Source organism: Myxocyprinus asiaticus, chromosome 24, assembly GCF_019703515.2.
Source record: "Myxocyprinus asiaticus isolate MX2 ecotype Aquarium Trade chromosome 24, UBuf_Myxa_2, whole genome shotgun sequence".
NCBI classification, from domain to species: domain Eukaryota; kingdom Metazoa; phylum Chordata; class Actinopteri; order Cypriniformes; family Catostomidae; genus Myxocyprinus; species Myxocyprinus asiaticus.
In genome coordinates, this window is record NC_059367.1 from 45,390,233 (window position 1) to 45,413,702 (window position 23,470).

General features: G+C 38.4%; 1 protein-coding gene across 1 annotated transcript in view; it reads right to left on the reverse strand.

Annotated features, from left to right (window-relative positions):
• The window catches only part of LOC127415227 (mRNA-decapping enzyme 1A-like), a 47,561-nt gene extending 25,838 nt beyond the window's left edge, over positions 1-21,723 (reverse strand). The window contains exons 1-4 of the mRNA XM_051653883.1: positions 21,553-21,723; positions 21,004-21,044; positions 16,147-16,274; positions 11,758-11,824 (exon numbers count right to left, since the gene is read on the reverse strand). Coding sequence (XP_051509843.1) covers positions 11,758-11,824; positions 16,147-16,274; positions 21,004-21,044; positions 21,553-21,687 — 371 coding nt within the window. The 5' untranslated portion in view covers positions 21,688-21,723. The remainder of the gene's footprint in view (positions 1-11,757; positions 11,825-16,146; positions 16,275-21,003; positions 21,045-21,552) is intronic.
• Positions 21,724-23,470: the final 1,747 nt, after the last annotated feature.

Sequence of the window (23,470 nt, forward strand, 5' to 3'; positions counted from 1 at the left end):
ACACAGTCTAATGCAGTCACAGGGACCGTGAGATATCTCAGGAGACTTATTTCAGACATATCTTTCAAGAAAGTTACATTTTCTGCATACCATTCCATAAAAAAATAAATTAATTAAAAAACGCTTACAGAACCTTTAAAGAGCCCATATCATGCTAATTTACAGGTTCAAAATTTTATTTTGGGGGTCTACTAGAATAGGTTTACATGCTTTAATGTTTAAAAACACATGATTTTTCTTATAGTGTACATTGCTGCAACACCTCTTTTCACCCTCTGGCTGAAACGCTCTGATGTAGCTCCTGTCTCTTTATAGTCCCCCTTTCCTAAAAGCCCAGTCTGCTCTGATTGGTCAGCTGGCCCAGTCTGTTATGACTGATCAACTGTTTAGAGCGTGTCGGAAATGTAATGCCCCTTACCATAACCGAGTTTCCGGCATCCTGAGCAGCTGTAAACACTACTGTAACTATGGTAACAGTGGCGTTGGTTTTTGCCATACCAGTTCAAGCCAGAGTCCGATAATGAAAGTTCGGAAGAACAAGCTGATCGTCCCGAACCACCTTCGCAAGCATGACTTGAGCAGGACGTTTCACAGTGGTAAGTTTTAATTTTGTAGCTTTCTTACAAGTACACTGTTGATTATTGTGAACCTAACAAAGCTTCAAGTAAAAGACACATAGTTAGTCAAAGTTAGTCATCTTTTGCTGGAATGGGTGTACTTTTTTCACCCGAGCTATGAACGGAGAACAGAGGCTTACTCCCGGTTAGTGAGCAAGTTAGTTGTGGACTAACGTGGATAGGGGCCGTAACATTACAGCTTGTAATTATATAATTATATAAGACTCTTGAGCTCGACCATTTGTTACACAGTTTTAGGTAAAAGCCGGCCCACAGCCGAATAGTAAATTCTTACCAAAACAATAACGTTGCATAGCAAGTTAGCTGAGCACTACCGTGGATTGCAGACGTAAAATGACCGTTTGTAAAAATAAATCCATCTCCAAACTTGATCACTATTCATGATAATAAAATTACAAACAATCTGCGTAATTCTACACAATTGTAGGTAAAAGTGGGCCTGCAGCTGATTACCAAAACTATTTCAACACAATAACGTTAGCTAGCAGGTTTGCAGAGGCCTACAGTTGTGCACTGGGTGTACACTGTAGCTACACACAAAACTCCACATTTGAACTCTCAGTAGTAGATAAATCTACAAATAATCTAACATACTTACAGGTTGTGATACTGAAGCACCAGATTGCCCCAACAATATGGGAACTGCACCATCTTTCAGGAGTAACCGTCTTGAAAATCCGTCATTTGTTGTGGTTGTACTGCTGAGGAATAGTGGTAAAACATTTTAACCACTGATACTTCAATTCATCTGCCTTTGGAAGTCCAAACAATTAGTTTTTCCTTTCGTAGTGAAGAAAACAGCGTCTTCTCGACATGGCAACAACACTAACCCAACTCATCCTGGCCTCGGCTATAACTACCTTTGTTTGAGGGCGAGCCAAAGCATTATGCAGATGTGTTACATAGTGATGTAGATACTTTACGGAAGAAATGGCTGGACTACAAACTAGGAATTTTGTGCAGTTCAGGAGCAGTGTTGTCTCTGGGAGAGGATAACTCCCTTTTGCGTGGACTTTGTGCTCTGTAACCTTGCAGATCTTTTACATGCACAAACAGCTATATTACACACTAAAGGAAAGGTAAAATTCCAAAAAGCATAATAGGGCCTCTTTAAGTGATGATTTGGTTGAACAGGGCTGGCAGTAATCAGGCCTGGGTGTATATAGTTGTAGGGCTTTACTGGTTGTTTAGATCAGTGTTACTATCAGAAATAATTAATAATTATTTCTTTAGTTATTAATTATTATTTAAATTAATTAATTGAATCTAACTCATTAAAACCTCATATGGGGCTCCAGTAAATGTAGTGCGCTACGTTTAGGAGCAAGTTTGGTTATTAGCAATAATTAATAATTATCAAAATCAATAGAACATTGATGAGAATCAATGTTAGCTTTTCTAATCCTTTAAATCAAAGATAATCGTTAATTGTTAACATCGATGACACATTAATTAAAATGAACACTAGCTTATTGATCATTCAAATTCAACAATCATCAAAGATAATTATCAATTATCAAAAATCAATAGAATATTAATAAGGATTAATACTGCCAGGGCACCACCCTGGAATCAGGGACTAATAACCAGATAGTATAACAGTCTCAATATTAGATTGTTTTCTTAGGAAAATCGACATCCGAAGAATATCGATTTTCGGGGAAAAAAACAATGAATGAAGGCTTGAATCCGAGCACTGACATCCCGTCAGCATGACACAGGAGTATGCGAAACAAACTAAAACACTTCTCTTTGTAATATAACAAAGTTTATTTATGCAGCAATATCAATTAATAATTAATAATGCAGTCAATAAACTTCCGACTTACAACTACAAACTAAACAGTGATATGATTAGATATGGAAATCAAAATAATCCTATAACACGAGGGTGTGTGTGTGAGAGTGAGTGTGTGTGTGTGTGGTTATAACGAGAGAGAGAGAGAGAGAATAAAGTGACGGCCCTAAAGCCGATTTCGCGATCGTGGGAGAGAAAGCAGCTGTTAGTTTATCGCTCAGAGACGCGGTGGACGGCTCGTAAATGTCCCGCATTCTTTGACTCTTTAATGGATAAACTCAGTTTGCCGGTCTCACCCGCGATGGCGAAAATGCACAACAGTCCAATTTGGTTGGTCCACAATACAGCAAAACAAATTCGTGATAATTAATACCCTAAGTATTAATAATGAGCAGACATGGTGATCCGTAAACTGTACAAGAAAAAACCTTGAAACACAAGAATAACACACTATAATATTCTATCTTTGCCCAGACGTAAACCTCTTACTTGAATCGCATGAGGATGCAGAATGTGTGCTCATCCGTCCTTTAACTCCGACCCGGTTCCTTGAGGCTCGGGTGATGACGGGAGGCCGTTTCCTCGCTCTGTTGGTGGGCACGGCTGTTGATTCTCGGCGGGCTGGCGGAGAACTCAGAAATGTCAACTTGATTGAAGATGGAAGAGAAATCTTTAATCTCTTCACTTCTGCAGGCAAACGGATGAAGATGCGGATTGCTCGGCAGTCTCCTTCGGATCTGTTAGAGTGTTCGGTTGAACCCAGAGTAATCTCAACTCGTCCAGCGAGATGGAGATTGTATGGCCACAGTTTCAAGTCGGACGTTACTTCCTTGTGCCACGAGGTTGCACCTGAGAGCAGCGATGAGCTGCGTCTACACACTGCAAACAAAGTTGCTGGAAGCAAATCCCAGAAGCATTTCAGAAGTATTTCTACTCCTGATGATGTCATGGTTTGAGGGACGTTCTGTTGTGTGCCTCATCCAATAGGAGTTGAGAGTTTGATCCTTTAGTGAGCAAGGCTTCATGGGATTTGTAGTCTGTTTTGGACTCCCTTTGTTTGATTTTGGCACGATTTTTATCAGTATAATTTATGACCTGGTATGACCCAGGGGGCCTGAGTTAGGTTTTTACGACTGTGTTAGGCCTGCCTTTGTCTTCTATCTGAATACATGAGGTCCAACATAGTCCAACTGAACCCAATAATCAATGCAGTTTTGTAGATATGGGGTTTTAGTAAATGGCAAATACTTTTTCACACAAGCCCAATTGGTATTGGATAACTTTTTTTTTTTTGCTTCAATAAATAATATTATCATTCAAAATCTTTATTTTGTGTTTACTCAGATTGCCTCTTTTTCATGTAAAATTTTGTTTGAATATCTGGAACAATTTAGGCTATGAGATATTCACAAAAATAGAAGAAAACAGGATGGGGGCAAACACTTTTTCACAGCACTTTAATGAACCCATTTTTATTGCTACAAAAATTCAATAAATATTTATTGTTGGGCCTGGGTAGCTTAGTGAGTAAATACACTGACTACCACACCTGGAGTCTTAAGTTCGAATCCAGGGCGTGCTGAGTGACTCCAGTCAGGCTTCCTAAGTAACCAATTGGCCTGGTTGCTAGGGTGGGTAGAGTCACGTTGGGTTAACCTCCTTGTGGTCGCTATAATGTGGTTCTTGCTCTTGGTGGGGCGCGTGGTGAGTTGGGTGTGGATGCCGCGGAGAATAGTGTGAAGCCTCCACACGTGCTACATCTCCGTGGTAATGCGCCCAACAAGTCACGTGATAAGATGCGCGGATTGACGGTCTCAGACACGGAGGCAACTGAGATTCGTCCTCAAAAAATCCAAAAAACAAAACAAAAATAATAAAATAAATAAATACTTTATTGTATTTCAAAACGACACACACACCAACTATAAATGCAAACCACTATGTTGATCAGTAATGTTTTGCATCATAAAATTTTCAAGCTAGTTTTTTGTAAAGCAAACTTAACATTTATGAAATATAAACATTATTCCTGGCACATATACACAAAAATATTTAGCTAAAAATAAAATGTATAATTTTTTGTGGTGAAAATGTTGTCAGGGTTAGTAAAAACCTGAATGATTGGCCTGACCAGGTCAGACACATTCCAATATATATATATATATACACACACACACACACACACACACACACACACACAGTGCATCCGGAAAGTATTCACAGCGCTTCACTTTTTCCACATTTTGTTATGTTAAAGCCTTATTCCAAAATGAATTAAATTCATTATTTTCCTCAAAATTCTACAAACAATACCCCATAATGACAACGTGAAAGAAGTTGTTTGAAATCTTTGCAAATGTATTAAAAATAAAAAATGAAAAAAAAAAAAAAAAAAAAAAAATCACATGTACATAAGTATTCACAGCCTTTGCCATGGCACTCAAAATTGAGCTCAGGTGCATCCTGTTTCCACTGATCATCCTTGAGATGTTTCTACAACATGATTGGAGCCCACCTGTGGTAAATTCAGTTGACTGGACATGATTTGGAAAGGCACACACTTGTCTATATAAGGTCCCACAGTTAACAGTGCATGTCAGAGCACAAACCAAGCCATGAAGTCCAAGGAATTGTCTGTAGTCCTCCGAGACAGGATTGTATCGAGGCACAGATCTGGGGAAGGGTACAGAAAAATTTCTGCAGCATCGAAGGTCCCAATGAGCACAGTGGCCTCCATCATCCGTAAATGGAAGAAGTTTGGAACCACCAGGACTCTTCCTAGAACTGGCCGCCTGGCCAAACTGAGCGATCGGGGGAGAAGGGCCTTACTCAGGGAGGTGACCAAGAACCCGATGGTCACTCTGACAGAGCTCCAGCAGTTCTCTGTGGAGAGAGGAGAACCTTCCAGAAGAACAACCATCTCTGCAGCACTCCACCAATCAGGCCTGTATGGTAGAGTGGCCAGAAGGAAGCCACTCCTCAGTAAAAGGCACATGACAGCCCACCTGGAGTTTGCCAAAAGGCACCTGAAGGACTCTCAGACCATGAGAAACAAAGATTGAACTCTTTGTCCTGAATGCCAAGCGTCATGTCTGGAGGAAACCAGGCACCGCTCATCACCTGGCCAATACCATCCCTACAGCGAAGCATGGTGGTGGCAGCATCATGCTGTGGGGATGTTTTTCAGCGGCAGGAACTGGGAGACTAGTCAGGATCGAGGGAAAGATGAATACAGCAATGTACAGAGACATCCTTGATGAAAACCTGCTCCAGAGTGCTCTGGACCTCAGACTGGGGCGAAGGTTCATCTTCCAACAGGACAACGACCCTAAGCACACAGCCAAGATAACAAAGGAGTGGCTCCGGGACAACTCTGTGAATGTCCTTGAGTGGCCCAGCCAGAGCCCAGACTTGAACCCGATTGAACATCTCTGGAGAGATCTGAAAATGGCTGTGCACCGACGCTCCCCATCCAACCTGATGGAGCTTGAGAGGTCCTGCAAAGAAGAATGGGAAACTGCCCAAAAATAGGTGTGCCAAGCTTGTAGCATCATACTCAAAAAGACTTGAGGCTGTAATTGGTGCCAAAGGTGTTTCAACAAAGTATTGCGCAAAGGCTGTGAATACTTATGTACATGTGACTTTTTTTCGTTTTTTATTTTTAATAAATTTGCAAAGATTTCAAACAAGCTTGTTTCATGTTGTCATTATGGGGTATTGTTGGTAGAATTTTGAGGAAAATAATGAATTTAATCCATTTTGGAATAAGGCTGTAACATAACAAAATGTGGAAAAAATTAAGCGCTGTGAATACTTTCCGGATGCACTGTATATATACGTGTGTATATATACATATATATATATATATATATATATATATATATATATATATATATACAAAAATCAGGTTTTATGCAAAAACCTGATTTTTGATAACTTTGCAAATTTATTAAAAATAAATAACTGAAATATCACATTGACATAAGTATTCAGACCCTTTGATATGAAATTTAGCTCAGGTGCATCCCATTTCTATGGATCATCTTTGAGATGTTTCTATACTTTGATTGGAGTCCACCTGTGGCAAATTCAATTGATTGGACATGATTTGGAAAGACACACACCTGTCTATATAAGGTCTCACAGCTAAAAATTCATATCAGAGCAAAAACCAAGCCATGAGGTCAAAAGAACTGCCTGCAGAGCTCAGAGACAGGATTGTGTCAAGGCACAGATCTGGGGAAGGCTACAAAACTTTTTGGTTGCATTGAAGGTTCCCAAAAGCACAGTGGCCTCCATAATTCTTAAATGGAAGACATCTGGAACAGCCAGGCAGTGGCGTAACTTGGATTTTGTGGGCCCCAGTGCAAAAAAACTTGATGGGGCCCGTGCCACCCCCACCCACTCATAGCCTCCAAGAATTAACTTAAAATATATGACATTATAATGTAATTTTTTTGCTTGTGCAATATTGTCACTAAATGTCTCAATAGATTTGATCCTCTCAAGACACCTTTTCAGAAATTATGAGAAATATCTTATTTATCTTAAAATGTCTTAAATTATTAAAATGGAATTCCACAAATGAGTTGTGCTATTTATTCTGAAAGGCAGCATTAACAAAACAACAACAAAAAAAAAAACATTTAAAATAAAAACAATTATACCAGTACTTTTTTTTGGAGCTAGATTAATTTACTGTCAGTTTCTTTATGACATTATTATCAGCTTTCTAGGGAAAAAACGACAAGACACTTCAAGTTTACCTGACATCACAGACATAGTTTGCTTGATCAGGTGAATTTTCATGCTGGAGATGCCCAATAATAGAGCATGAAGCAACAGTGATACTTTCTCAGCACAACTCTCTCTGCTTTGTAATATCATTAAATATATTAAGTCTTTGACCGTGACACTGCATCATTGATACTCGGCAGCTCTTTACTCACATAATGCAGGGGTGACAGTTTGTCATGGAGGGAGAGCCCCAGGGCGGCTGCCCCGCCTGCACTGCTGGTAGTTACGCCACTGCAACCAGGACTCTTCTGCCCGGCCAAACTGAGCAATCGGGGGAGAAGGGCCTTGGTAAGAGAGGTGACAAAGAACCCGATGGTCACTCTGGTTGAGCTCCAGAGATCATGTGTGGAGATGGGAAAAACTTGCAGAAGGACAACCATCACTGCAACACTCCACCGATCTGGGCTTTATGGTAGAGTGGCCAGACGGAAGACTCTTCTCAGTGCAAGACACATAAAAAAGCACATAAAGGACTCTGCCTGTGCGAAACAATATTCTCTGGTCTGATGAAATGAAGATTGAACTGTTTGGCCTCAATTCCAAGTCCTTGAGTGGCCCAGCCAGAGCCCGGACTTGAACCCATCGAACATCTCTAGAGAGACCTGAAAATGGCTTTCAACGGACATTCCCCATCCAGCCTGACAGAGCTTGAGAGGATTTGCAGAGAAGAATGGCAGAAAATCCCCAAATCCAGGTGTGCAATGCTTGTCGCATCATACCCAAAAAGACTTGAGGCTGTAATCGCTGCCAAAGGTGCTTCAACTAAGTACTGAGATAAGGGTCTGAATACTTATGTCAATGTGATATTTCAGTTTTTTCTTTTTAATAAATTTGCAGTCATAAAAAATCTGGTTTTTGCTTTGTCATTATTGGGTATGGAGTGTATATTGATGTGAAAAAAACAATAAATTTAAAGCATTTTAGCATAAGGCTACAACATAACAAAATGTGAAAAAAATGAAGGGGGCTGAATACATTATGAATGCACTGTATATATATTTAAATATATATTCGGATATCAAACAAAATGGATGTGGTCCACCCACATCACATGTGACCCTCAACCTGCCCTCTGACAACTTAAACTGATTTAAGCTTGTGAGACTTAAATAAGTGTAAATACTGACTAGATCTTCAGAGATGACAACATTGAGTTTTGTTATAATCGGGGTTATTTTATAAAAATAAATACATAAATGAAATAAATGAAATATGTTACCACATTTTTTGTTTGTTTAGTATTTTTATTTAATAGCTCGTGGAACCAATTATTATTATTACAATTATTACATTCTGTGAAGTCATTAAATCTCTAATCATTTGGCAACAGACTGCTGAGGACAGTAAATGGGTAAGTCCTACATTTCAGTCCTTTTAAGTCCTCACTACAAGTAGTGGTATTTATAATGTTTAATCACCCAATTACAATTTTAATAGGCTTGTTAAAAGAATAAAGACCATTTATAATGTTTCACATTGCTGTGGGCATAAATAATTGAAATAATTTTCAACTATTGCACTAGTGTCATTTCTTCATGTTCCCAGAGCTGCATGTCAGTCATCTTTGACATACAGGTGCATCTCAATAAATTAGAATGTCGTGGAAAAGTTCATTTATTTCAGTAATTCAACTCAAATTGTGAAACTCGTGTATTAAATAAATTCAATGCACACAGACTGAAGTAGTTTAAGTCTTTGGTTCTTTTAATTGTGATGATTTTGGCTCACATTTAACAAAAACCCACCAATTCACTATCTCAACAAATTAGAATACATCATAAGACCAATAAAAAAAACATTTTTAGTGAATTGTTGGCCTTCTGGAAAGTATGTTCATTTACTGTATATGTACTCAATACTTGGTAGGGGCTCCTTTTGCTTTAATTACTGCCTCAATTCGGCGTGGCATGGAGGTGATCAGTTTGTGGCACTGCTGAGGTGGTATGGAAGCCCAGGTTTCTTTGACAGTGGCCTTCAGCTCATCTGCATTTTTTGGTCTCTTGTTTCTCATTTTCCTCTTGACAATACCCCATAGATTCTCTATGGGGTTCAGGTCTGGTGAGTTTGCTGGCCAGTCAAGCACACCAACACCATGGTCATTTAACCAACTTTTGGTGCTTTTGGCAGTGTGGGCAGGTGCCAAATCCTGCTGGAAAATGAAATCAGCATCTTTAAAAAGCTGGTCAGCAGAAGGAAGCATGAAGTGTTCCAAAATTTCTTGGTAAACGGGTGCAGTGACTTTGGTTTTCAAAAAACACAACGGACCAACACCAGCAGATGACATTGCACCCCAAATCATCACAGACTGTGGAAACTTAACACTGGACTTCAAGCAACTTGGGCTATGAGCTTCTCCACCCTTCCTCCAGACTCTAGGACCTTGGTTTCCAAATAAAATACAAAACTTGCTCTCATCTGAAAAGAGGACTTTGGACCACTGGGCAACAGTCCAGTTCTTCTTCTCCTTAGCCCAGGTAAGACGCCTCTGACGTTGTCAGTGGTTCAGGAGTGGCTTAACAAGAGGAATACGACAACTGTAGCCAAATCCCTTGACACGTCTGTGTGTGGTGGCTCTTGATGCCTTGACCCCAGCCTCAGTCCATTCCTTGTGAAGTTCACCCAAATTCTTGAATCGATTTTGCTTGACAATCCTCATAAGGCTGCGGTTCTCTCGGTTGGTTGTGCATCTTTTTCTTCCACACTTTTTCCTTCCACTCAACTTTCTGTTAACATGCTTGGATACAGCACTCTGTGAACAGCCAGCTTCTTTGGCAATGAATGTTTGTGGCTTACCCTCCTTGTGAAGGGTGTCAATGATTGTCTTCTGGACAACTGTCAGATCAGCAGTCTTCCCCATGATTGTGTAGCCTAGTGAACCAAACTGAGAGACCATTTTGAAGGCTCAGGAAACCTTTGCAGGTGTTTTGAGTTGATTAGCTGATTGGCATGTCACCATATTCTAATTTTTTGAGATAGTGAATTGGTGGGTTTTTGTTAAATGAGAGCCAGAATCATCACAATTAAAAGAACCAAAGACTTAAACTACTTCAGTCTGTGTGCATTGAATTTATTTAATACACGAGTTTCACAATTTGAGTTGAATTACTGAAATAAATGAACTTTTCCACGACATTCTAATTTATTGAGATGCACCTGTAAGTGCTTAATCATTGGATTTCTAAAAACATTTTCCCATTCAATTAAGTGTAAAGTATTACATTTCCTCACTAACATTTATTCATTTGCTGTAAATGTTTCATTTTAACACTGATAGCGGAGTTTTTTTTTTTTTTTTATATATGTCCCTTGATTTATTGTCTACCCTGTTATGTCATGATACTATGACCTTTAATTGAAGATATACTGTATGCTATGAAATTACATCACACACTGGAGGTGACATCAGCCATTCAGCAAAATTGTGAGTGCGTGACTCTTGTTACATTTATGTTTTCCTTTATTTTGTGGTGTAAGTCATATGTGGTCAAGCATTAACATGTCTACTCTGTTATGGGAAGATATAGGGAAAATGTATGTAATTTTAAAATGCCAATATATTTATGTAAACAGAAATAAAATCATCAATATAAATTTACAAATTTGTTTGCTAGATATAATTCACAGACCATATAGAGGCTAATTTATCCACTGAATGTCCACCCTGTTATTTTCCACCCTGATCCTGCTCTTTTAACCGGATGGACATCTGAATTTTTCAAGTCATTCAGCATGACTGGTATGAATTATAAAATCTTTAACATATCCTTTTAATGATGAAACAGAGTTTCATAGCCGAAATGTCACAGAATTGTAGGAATGCCCCAAATCAGAACTGATTTCTTTTTTTCTCAAAAGTATCTTTAAATTATTTAAGTTTCCCATCCCTACTCACAAATGAATGAAAAAGATTTTATGGACCCACTTTACGTGTCTTTAAATACTATGTATTTCACCATTTGATACAATGTACTTATTATGTACATACTGTACAACTGTACAATTAAAGTACCTGAATTTAATTACATCTTTAGTTACACGGTTACCTACCCCAACCCTTACCCTAAACCCTAACCATAATCTAAACACTAACCCTAAACCAACACGTATCTCAAGCTCAGTCGCAGCGAATGTGAATCTTGTGAGGATTTTGCAGAGCAACATGTAGTTACACAAGCACATTGTATTGAATGTATTTTAATGTTAGTACACAATAGTTAGACACCTAATATAAAGCAGGACCGATTTTATTAATATTCATGACTTTACCAGGCCTGCAAACACCATGTTAAGATTCCCTGATATTTCCAGCTTTTCCAAGACCATGGGAACCTTGTCCCCATGACAACTGCCTGAACCTGTTGCCAAGCATTCATGCTGGTTACCAGGCAACCAACCCCAAGACAAAAGACTTTTGTCTTACATTAAACATTACCATCCCGCTGATGGTATGCACAGTAAATACATAACTGATCACAGTTCAGTTTCAGTAGATTTATGTCTTATGTAAAACAAAATGATACTTACTGTAGCATGAGCTGTGCTATCCGCTGGCAGTCTTCCTTATCATAGAACCAGATACTGTAGATGCCCACTGATAGAGAGAGAGAATGTTAGAGAGAGCTGCACAACAGGCACTGCTTATTAAAGAGCCCAAATGTCATGTTTAAGTGCAAGAAACAATGTTTAAGTGAACAAATAGGTAAAAAGGGCTTTGCTCTGACCATGTGAGGAGTTACAGTGAAGAGTTCAACAATTTAATAAAACTGCTGCTGAAGGATTTTAAAAAATCTTATAATGCATTACTCATAATCCTTTCAATGAGCTTCTAACACAATTAAAGCTATACTAATAGCTGAGGTACCATCTAGCATCTGCCTTAAATTACATAAGAACAAAGACCAAGTAGCCAGACTGAGAATATATACCATATGGACAAATTCATCTGATATTTACACTTCAGAGAGTTACAGTAAAATATCAACCACTTGAGCAATTGATATCTGGCTGTTAACATTTTCATCATTTTGAACTGTTAAGGAAAACCTCACTCAAAAATATAAAAATCTGTCATCATTTACTCAGCCTCATGTTTGATTTGATTGACATTACTTTTTTCTTCCATGGAACACAAAAGGAGATGTTAAACAGATTTTTAGGGACTGAAAGCCTAAGTCACCATTCATTTACATTGTATGAAAAAAAATCCAATGAAAGTTAATAACTAATAGCAGTCCCTAACATTCTGCCTAACATTTGAGTTTGGAACAACATAAGGGTAAGTAGATGACAAATGCTTTTTTTTTAATGAATCATGGGTCAATAATGTGATATTTTTGTCCATATCTATTAAATCATTCAGAAATAGGGTAACACTTTACAATAAGGTTCCATTCGTTAACATTAGTTAATGCATTAGGTATCATGAACTAACAATGAACAATATATTTTTTTCCATCATTTATTAATATTTGTTAATAAAAACACAATTGTTGATTGTTAGTTCATAGTGCATTATGTTAACATATGCAACTTTTGATTTAAAAAATGTATTACTATATGTTGGTTTTCAATCCACAAAACGAGTTAAAGCTGGTTTGACTTGTTCCGCCATGTGTCCAAAGACAACAACCACACAATCAGTTTGCGTTGAACATGGCTTCTTTTAATGTCTTTTGTGTTCTTTACAATTAAATAAACATCACTCACACAGTTAAGAAACCATGCCACTCCACTCTAGTTATTAATCACAGAAAAGGGCAAACACCTGTGTGTCTCACTAAAAGAGCAGCCACCTCTTAAAGGGGCGGCACCAATTTCAGCACCTGCTATTAAACTCAATGCAAAGTCAGTGAACATTTTTTAAAAGGTACCAATTATACATAAAAACAACATGTATTAAATCTACAATAAATGTGTAAATATTCAAAGGGAAAAAATATGAATTATGAAATATATTAATTTAAACAAATACTGAATTATAAAGAATTCACTAAAAAGGCTCCTACACTATGTTGAAATTAACATTACCCAAGATTAATAAATGCTGTAAAAGTATTGTTCATTGTTAGTTCATGTTAACTAATGTTGTTAACTAATTGTAATGTTAACAAATGGAACTTTACTGTAAAGTGTTACCATAAAATACTTTACAAACGCAATTCATACTAAACAATTACTTGAATACACCACTTCTATGATGAACATGTTTTCAATTACTTTGAAGTCATTTTTATATATATATTTTTTTCTTTTCTGGTGCTTAAAGTAAAAAAATGTCATGTGGTCTAAGTGTCCAGAGATAGCAAATAAATATTTAGTTAAAATTGAAATCCCATTAAAAATTGAAATCCTTAAAAATATATATATTGTTTGCATGTGTAATGCAGATTAATCAATCACTATTACTTCTTTAAAAGCAGTGAAACAATTTTATTTTAAAATATGATAAAAATTAGAAAAAGATTTGTGAAAAGGTAGCCATTTTTTGTCATGTAAAAAAAGAGAGGATCCCTTTAGACCCTAAGTCAATAAATAATTTTTTTGTAGAAAGTGCTATAAATGTTTTTCAAAAATGTGAAACCAACATGGACTCAACTAGGACTTTCAAATTAATATTCAAATATCCGTCAATTTTAAAATAAATATGCACATTCAAATCCACATTCAAATGCACATTTTAGCACTTGTGCCACTTTGGACGTATGCCAAGCACCGACAATGTAATTCGATCGATTGCATTCTTGGGTTAAAACTGATGCAGTGCAACAAAAAACAGATGCAGTGCAACAAAAAACAGATGCAGTGCAACAAAAAACAGAATGCAGGTGTCTCGAGACACATTGTAAAGGTTGAATTTCCTTTTAAGTTGACAGCTTATACAACCCTAATTCCAAAAAAAGTTGGGACAGTACGCAAAATGACAATGAACACCCTTGAAAAGCACTAAAAGCACTAAAACTAATGATGATAAGATGTTTTACCTTGTGAATTTCATTGTTCAAATGTACAGTAATTTCAAATCAGCTGATTGCAATACACTCCAAAAGAGTTGGGACAGTCGAGTGTTTACCACTGTGAAACCACTATTTCTTCTGATAACACTTATTAAGCATTTAGGCACTGAAGACACAAGTTTGTCAAGTTAAAAAGTGGAATTTTCCCCCCATTCATCCATTATGCAGGTCTTCAGCTGCACAATTGTATGGGGTCTTTGTTGCCATATTGTGTGCTTCATAATGCACCACACATTCTCAACTGGAGATGGTCAGGACTGCAGGCAGGCCAATCTAGCACCCGCACTCTCTGCTTATTCAGCCAGTATGTGGTTTGAAGTTGTCCTGCTGAAAATGCCCTGGAAAAGACTGTGCTGGATGGCAGTATATGCTGCTCCAAAATTTTTACATAACTGTCTGCATTAATGGTGCCCTCACAGATGTGCGAGGTACCCATGCCATGGGCACTGACACACCCCAGACACTGGCTTTTGGACCTGCAGCTGATAACAGCTTGGATGGTCCTTTTCCTCTTTGGCCCGGAGAACACGACGGCTGTGTTTTTCAAAAACTATTTGAAATGTGGACTCATCGGACCAAAAAAAACACGGTTCCACTGTTCTACTTTCCATCTAAGATGAGATTGAGCCCAGAGAAGTCGGCAGAGCTTCTGGACAGTGCTGATGTAGGGCTTCTGCTTTGCATAGTAAAGTCTTAACTTGGATCTGTGGATGCAGCAGCAAATGGTGTTGACTAACAAAGGTTTACTAAAGTAATCCCAAGCCCATGTTCATGATATCCATTACAGATGAATGAAGTTTTTTAAGAATGTCTGAGGGATCAGAGATCACACGCATTCAGAAGTGGTTTTCGTCTTGCCCTTTACGCAATGAGATTTAACCAGATTCCTTGAATTAAAAAAAAAAAAACATTTTTCTCCCAATTTGGACTGCCCAATTCCCAATGTGCTTTTACGTCCTCGTGGTCACGTAGTGATTTGCCTCAGTCCGGGTGGTGGAGGATGAATCCCAGTTGCCTCTGCGTCTGAGACCGTCAACCCCCGCATCTTATCACGTGGCTTGTTGAGCGCGTTGCCACGGAGATAGCGCATGTGGAGGCTTCACGCCATCCACCGCAGCAACCACGGTCAACTCACCACGCGCCCCACCGAGAACGAACCACATTATAGCGACCAGGAGGAGGTTATCCCATGTGACTCTACCCTCCCTTGCAACTGGGCCAATTTGGTTGCTTAAGAGTGGAGTCACTCAGCACGCCCTGGGATTCGAACTAGCGAACTCCAGGGGTGATAGCCAGCATCTTTACCACTGAGCTACCCAGGCCCCGATTCCTTGAATCTTTTAACTATATTGTGCACTGTAGAGGGTGAAATGCCCAAAATCCTTCCAATTTGTCTTTGGGGAACATTGTTCTCAAAGTGCTGAAATATCTGCAGAAGCATCTGTTGGCAAATTGACAAGTCTCGCTAAATCTTATGACTTTATCATTTTACACATTTCTGTTAACAGTCAGATATGTTCGGCTGTTTGGTTTATGGCAATGACCGTTAACCTTATAAATATTACTGGTTAAAGAAAAAAAAAGATGTATTTTTAAAGATTACATCTTTCTCTTCTAGAGTAGCATTAATGTGTTTCACAGAGGGACAAATACCAGTATTACAGCCAAGTATGTTGCCATTGCAACATACAATACAAAAATGTAAAATATTAGGAAATTATCATTACAACACATTAATCTGCAGATTTGATATTTGCTTCACTCTCAAGAAACACTTTAATGTTGACTCTGTATTTTAATTTAAACAAGACACAAACAATGAGCCCTTTCATTGTATAACAGCATTGCAATGGATTCATATCAAATGAACACAATCCTAGTCAGCAATTTCTTAACTTACAATTGCCATTCCGGTACAGTAGAAAGGGATCTTGGAGCTGGAATTCCAAGTCTTTATTAATTGGCTCCACCAAGTTTTCCGTACTCAAACGGTTCATGATTGTGAAGCCATGATAAGGGGATGCTGACCTGCAAACAAACGCAGTTATACTGACATCACTGATCAACTGTACAATGGTTCATTTCAGTAGGTGACAAATGTAACTAATTAATGTGTTTTGGACCCAAATTCCAGTCACTATCAAGTGTCGGCAACCTATGGCACGCAGGCTAAAGCGAGAGAAGAGTAGGCTATTTTATTTAGGGATGCAGCGCTGAAATGTTTCGACTGAATTTTTTTAGCTTTCAGCCGAAAGAGGAAAAAATGTCAAAAAATGTTGAGCAGAAACTGTTACTTTAAAATCCAAAAAAAGAAACACTCACTTGGAGAAAAAGCATTGTTTATGTTGCACATTAAATTCCACATCCTTAGAAAGGAAGTGATCCCTCTCTTGGTTATTAGCGCATTAATAAAGGGCATTTTCCAGTGCTCCTGTTATGTGTTATTGTGTGTCAAAGCCATTACTGCCAAGCTCCAATATGACATTAAAGAAGCATAAAAGCACCAGTAAAGTAGTCCATAGTGCATTATATTTAAAGTCTCTTGTAGCCATTCAATAGTTGGCAAAGAATGCATTTAATAAGTAAATAGTCTGCATGCGCAGAGCGCTTCAGTGAATGAGTGCTGCTCTGTTGTTGACACACACTCAAAGCAGCACGCACAGCTCGTGAAGCACTAATGTTTTTTTGCACAGCTCAGAGTTCTTCCTGGAATGGTCACATGGTTTTAAAGTTGAGAAATTATGACTGAAATTGTATTATTATTTAATAAAACTTTACTATCATTGTTATTATTACTATTAAATTACAATAATATTTAAATTGACTGAATAATGTGATTTCCTATCAAAACCAAAATGAACACAAAAGAGATCCACTAAAGAATCCATTCCACATTCCAAGTCCAACTACAATGTGTGTGTGTGTGTGGGGGGGGGTGCAATAGAACTGGCTTCATGTCCACTGAAGTTTTTCACTGGGATTACTGTTAATTTTGCTGCTGCATTATCCAGTAAAGTACTAATCAATAAAGGTTCTTAATAGGCTACACATTTTTTATTAAATTCTTCTCTGTCTACTCTAAATGTGTAGTTACAGAAAAAGTGGTTTTGGTGAACCCGATAATAACAACATTCAGAATTTGTTCAATAATTACAAAGAGTCTAAATACAAATAATAATTTTCTTTTTTCATTTTCGTTTTACTGCCCAGTGTGTCTACAATTTTCGGTTTCGGACAAAGAATTTTCATGTCGGTGCATTACTAATTTTATTTATGAAGTCCCTCGCACCTGAATGTCAATCTACCTCTTGATGAAATCCTTCCTTATGATCGCAGCATGTTTTTATTAGCCTAACACTATTACAGTGTAACGACACTGTGGTATAGTCAACAGACGAACGCAAGCAAGCCATTCACGCACCACATGCTGGCGGCGCAGCACAGATCAATTCAGGCAGCACTTCACTTTCAGTGAAACGTGCAAGTAAACGCTTCTGCTTTGCTTCGGTTGCCAGTTGAGTGGATGACAGCAGAGTCGCGCCAGGATGAATTACGTGAGGGGGCATTTGGAATTTCTGAGGGGGCCACAATTTGGGACTGCATTAAACCCTCGACCCCAATCTACCACAAACAGCACACACAGCTTTGTCCTGGGTTTATCATTTATTACACATTGCAGATCAATAAACAAACAGACACAAGACAACAATGAGCAATATCTGCATATAGATACAGTGGCAAGAAGTATCTATGTGAACCCTTTTTGAATTAGCTGGTTTTCTGCATTAATTGGTGATAAAATGTGATCTCATCTTAATAAAAGTCACAAGTATAGACAAACACAATGTGCTTAAGCTAACAACACACAAACAATTCTAATCTTTCATGTCTTTATTGAACACATGCCATTTAACATTCACAGTGTTGTGGAAAAAGTAAGTGAACCCTTGGATTTAATAACTGGTCAATCCTCCTTTTGCAGCAATAACCACAACCAAGTGTTTCCGGTAGCTGTGGATTAGACCTGCACAACGATCAGAAGGAATTTTGGACCATTCTTCCTTACAGAACTGCTTCAGCTCAGCCATATTCTTAGGATGTCTGGTGTGAATGGCTCTCTTGAGGTCATTCCACAGCATCTCTATTGGGTTAAGGTCTGGGCTCTGACTGGGACACTCCAAAAGGTTGATTTTCTTTTTTTGAAGCCATTCTGTAGAGGATTTACTTCAATGTTTAGGGTCATTGTCCTGCTGCATCACCCAACTTCTGCTGAGCTTCACACAGCCACCTGACATTATCCTGTAGGATATCTTGATAAATTTGGGAATTAATTTTTCCCTCGATGTTGCAAGCGTTCCAGGCTCTGAAGCATCAAAGCAGCCCCAAATCATGATGCTCCCTCCACCATACTTCACCATTGAGATTATGATTTCATGTTGGTATGCGGTGCCCTTTTTACACCATACGTAGTGCTGCGTGTTCTTCCCAAACAATTCAGCCTTCTTTTCATTAGTCCACAAAACACTTTCTCAATAGTGTTGTGGAGTGTCAAGGTGGTATTTGGCAAACTTTAGGTGCGCAGCAATGTTTTTGTTGGAAAGCAGCGGCTCCCTTTGTGGTGTCCTGCCATGGACACCATGGCTTTTTAATGTTTCCCATAGAGCAGACTGATGAACAGAGATGTTAACCACTTCCAATGATTTATTCGAGTCTTTAGCTGTCGCTCTATGGTTCTTTTTTACCTCATTGAACATTCTGCGGTGTGCCATTTGAGTCATCTTGGCTGGACAGCCATTTCTAGGGAGAGCAGCCACAGTACTAAATCATCTCAGTTTATAGCAATTTGTCTAACTGTGGACAGATGAATATCTAAGCTCTTCAAAATAACGTTGTAACCCTTTCCAGCTTAATGCAAAGCAACAATTCTTGATCGTAGGTCTTCAGATGCTTCTTGTGAACAGCAAACTCAAAATGTTTAAGTGCTTTTTATACGTCAGAGTAACTCTAACCCACAACTCCAATCTTGTTTTATTAAATGGATGCCAGGTTTGCCAACTTCGGATTCTAATTAGGTTTTGTTGACCTCATTTGCCTAATGGTTCTGTTTTTCCAACCTACACTGCAAATGCTTGAATGATGTCTTAAAGGATTAGTTCACTCAAAAATGATAATTCTCTCATGATTTACTCACCTTTAAGCCATCCCAGATGTGTATGACTATCCTTCTTCAGCAGAACCGAAAAAATATTTTTATAAGCACATTTCAGCTCTGTTTGTCAATACAATAAAAGCGAATGGGTGCCGTGAGGCTGCTGACTGTTTAATGGTCCAAAAGGCATATTTAGGCAGCATAAAAGTAATCCACACGACTCCAGTCAATCAATGAATGTCTTCTCAAGCAAATCGACAGGTTTGTGTAAGAAACAAATCATTTAAACATTTTTAACTATAAATCGTTACTTACTGCCAGAGCTGGGAAACTGTTTGAAATGACCTAACTCTCATGTGACGTTTGTTCCTCTGTTGTATACAAAGTACACACTTCCGTCTTCTCGCATGAACGCACCATCACGCGACAGCTCCACGATGGGTCAACTGGTAGCAGGAAGCGTTTTTTTAAAGTAAATAAAGTTTTAATTATCTGCTTATTTTTTACACAAACCTATCAGTTTGCTTCAGAAGACATTAATTGATCGACTGGAGTCGTGTGGATTACTTTTATGCTGCCTAAATATGCCTTTTGGACCATCAAACAGCCAACAGCGTCATGGCACCCATTGTATGGACAAACAGAGATGAAATGCGCTTATAAAAATCTTTATTTCAGTTCTGCTGAAGAAGGATAGTCATACACATCTGGGATGGCTTTATGGTAAGTAAATCATGAGAGGATTATCATTTTTGGATGAGACAGACATTGCACCCTAACATTCGAAATATAAAACAATCTGAGTAACATAACAAGGACATGATTGCCAGGATGCGAGTAATATTCCAGAGCCTTTTACAATCTGCAGTTTCACAGCTGTCAACTACAATCGCCTTTTTTGGCTTCTATTAAAGAGCCCTTTTTATTGACAGAGCGCTATTTCTAAGTGGGGTAGTTTTATGTTGAATGGTTGTCGGATATTCGCCTATGGTGCATAGGGGACCATCTGAAATGTCCACACACTATGCTAAAATGTCGGTGGTCAAAATCGGAGGCTAATTTAAAATAGAAATTTTACCTGGAAATAAAGTTTTAGGATTCTGAAAAGCTATATTTATTTATTTTTAAGGAATATTTCAGATCCCACAAAATTTCTGGGTCACTAGTATGAACTCATTTTGTACAAAATCAGGTTTTTAGGGTTCCTAACTTCGCAGTCCAACCCTGAGCGTTTCATGGGAGCAGGACACCATACCCGCACTTATACAAGCTTTTATGGGCTGCCCTGTAAATGTACACAATAACTGACAAGCAGAACGTCTTCTGACTGGCTAAACTAATGATCTGACCGTGGCCATCTTTTAACCCACTGTTTATCGAGCCTATGGCTGTTACAGAGACAGGTGTGATATTTCATGGCACCTATTTCAGTGACATTTGACAGGTAATAGGGACATTTTCTGCATGTCATTTCAATAAAAAAAAAAAAAAAAAAAAGAAAGAAAGAAAGAAAGAAATCACTTACAGCACCTTTTAAAATGTTAAAAATGGCACTCCATGTCAAAAAGGTCACTGACCCCTGAACTATAAAACAAGTCAATCACTGACCTGGCATAAACAAATAATGTGCCTTCAATCTCAGTCTTTTCCTGTTAAGAGAGAGAGAGAGAGAGAGAGAGAGTTAGCTTTCAAATACCCCTTACAAAGGAAAACGGCTTAACCTATAAATTACAAATGTTACTGATTTTACTTTAAGAGGGTTGTGCTAGATGAGTTTACTCTCAGATGATGGAAGCTGTGCTTGATCTAATCTAGAATAATAAATAGATCTAATATTAATATCATGTAAGTGCATGTTTATTTTATTCTCAGCTGTGTTTTTCGCTTTGCCCCTGCACGTTCATCAACTCCACTTCAATTCAGAGAGAATAAACAGTCTAAAATGCTTTTGCTTTGTTTACTAATTCACGACCGCTATACAACGACATTGGAGTTTCAGCAAAGCTATAAGCAGCCCTTGGCCTATTATGTACGCTTTAATGCATAATAAATCAAATCAGACTTCAGCATACAACACTATTGATGAGCTGCTGAGCTGGTGGCGTTGCTATTAGCAACAGCAAGCTAACTGAGCTGCGCGTGCTGAGTCAGTCTCACCCATTCGTTTGCATTAGAGTTGAATGTGTAGAGTGCGACCTGTCCGGTGACGTCTAGTAATTTGACTATGTAGGGATCGTATTGCTGTAGAGCTGCTAGACTCATAAGCTGACCCGCTTTATTCACACACTCCATCGCTGAACATACACGGAGCGCATTACACAAGCAACACTTCCGGTTACAGCTGGCTTATGTGCGCGTTTCAGTTCCGCTCACGTGGTTCCGAGAAACAGCTGCAAAGAAGTTCCCTGGAAATGTCACTTATGGTGTTTGTGACAAATGTGCTTTTGGCTAATGGTATAATATTGTATACATAATCAATATTCTTTAAAAACGTTAACATTTTCTGTCATTCCCAAAACGGATTGGTAGTGTTTTACACACACACACACACACACACACACACACACACACACACACACACACACACACAGAGAGAGAGAGAGAGAGAGAGAGAGAGATAACATAAAACATGACTAACCATTTACAGTAGCAACCACCCAGATCACCCACCAACTGCATAGCAGTTTCCTAGGACCTACCCAGAACACTTTAGCATCATGGCAGCAAGTTTTGCAAGGGCAAAAATCACTCACATTTTCTTTGAATAGTTCACCCAAATATGTAAATCCTGTTATCATGTATCCCAAGTTGTACCAAACCCGAGGGGGGCAATAACAATAAGCCACAAATGCTGTGGACTGAGCTGAACTTGCATTAAAGCCGGAATATTCATTTGTGTTTCACAGACGAATGAAAAAAATAAATAAAACAAATCAAATAAAATGAGGGTGACTATATGATGAAAGATTTTTCGTTTTTGTGCACTATTCTCTAAGAAAGGGTAAAAATCTAGCCTTTTGTTGTTGTTATTCTCAATGCGAAAGGCCTGGGATTAAATGACCTCTTAAAAAGCCTGTTAGATGTTGTGGAAAGTTAATTGAATACTCCAGGCAACTATTTTCTCTGAGCGTCTTAATTTAAAGCAGATGTACACATACAACGTTACAGGCAGAGAGAGAGAGAGAGAGAGAGAGAGAGAGAGAGAGAGAGAGAGAGAGAGAGAGAACAGTCAGCTGTTCTTTGATTGAATAACATTCGCGATGAAGTGAATGGAGCGCGTCGGGATTTTTGAGGATGTTTGAGTGACAGCTTCTATCACTTTTAATGAAGTTTAGTGTATATTTCCAAAAGTTGTGTGTAATGCTTAGTGCGCATCATACTTCACCATATGGAGTATTTTATACACATCATTTACCACTACATTAATAACACAAATAATGTGTATTTACAAGCTTCTCTTTAGAATAAATGCATATTACATACAGTGACCTAAAAAAGCATACTTTTTTTTTTTTTTTACATTTAAAGGTGCACTCAGTAATTCTAATCCAATACACTTTTTGTCAAATTCTGCAAATACTTCCTCACAGTCTGCTAGCTGTCCATTCTGTGGGTGGGCTGAAAAAAAAATCTAATATTTGTACACAGCCCTGGCTCTGTAAATGGGACAAAAACAAAGTGGATCCGACAGATCAACACAACACTACTCCAGCCAATCAGCAATAGGGAGTGGTTCTTGGGCGTGCACAGGATGGGGGTGGGGGCAGAGCGAGAGGGAAATTCATTAGAAGAGCGTCGGCAAATCTGGCTAATGCAAACTTTCTAAACTCCAAGGAGGATAAATGGCTGAGAAGCAGACCAAGAGAAAAAGGTCAGACGAATATAAACTAAAAAAGAAGGATTATGATAAATTGAGGGCTAGGAGCCGCCTCAACATCGGCATTTAAAACAAATGAATTTTCAAAGCGTCACAGAAGGTTTAAAGTTTTTCTGAAAAATGTATCTACGAAAGGCTTAGTTGTTTCTGCATATTAAGGTGGAATAGGAGAAAATATTTTAACACTGAAAACGTTAC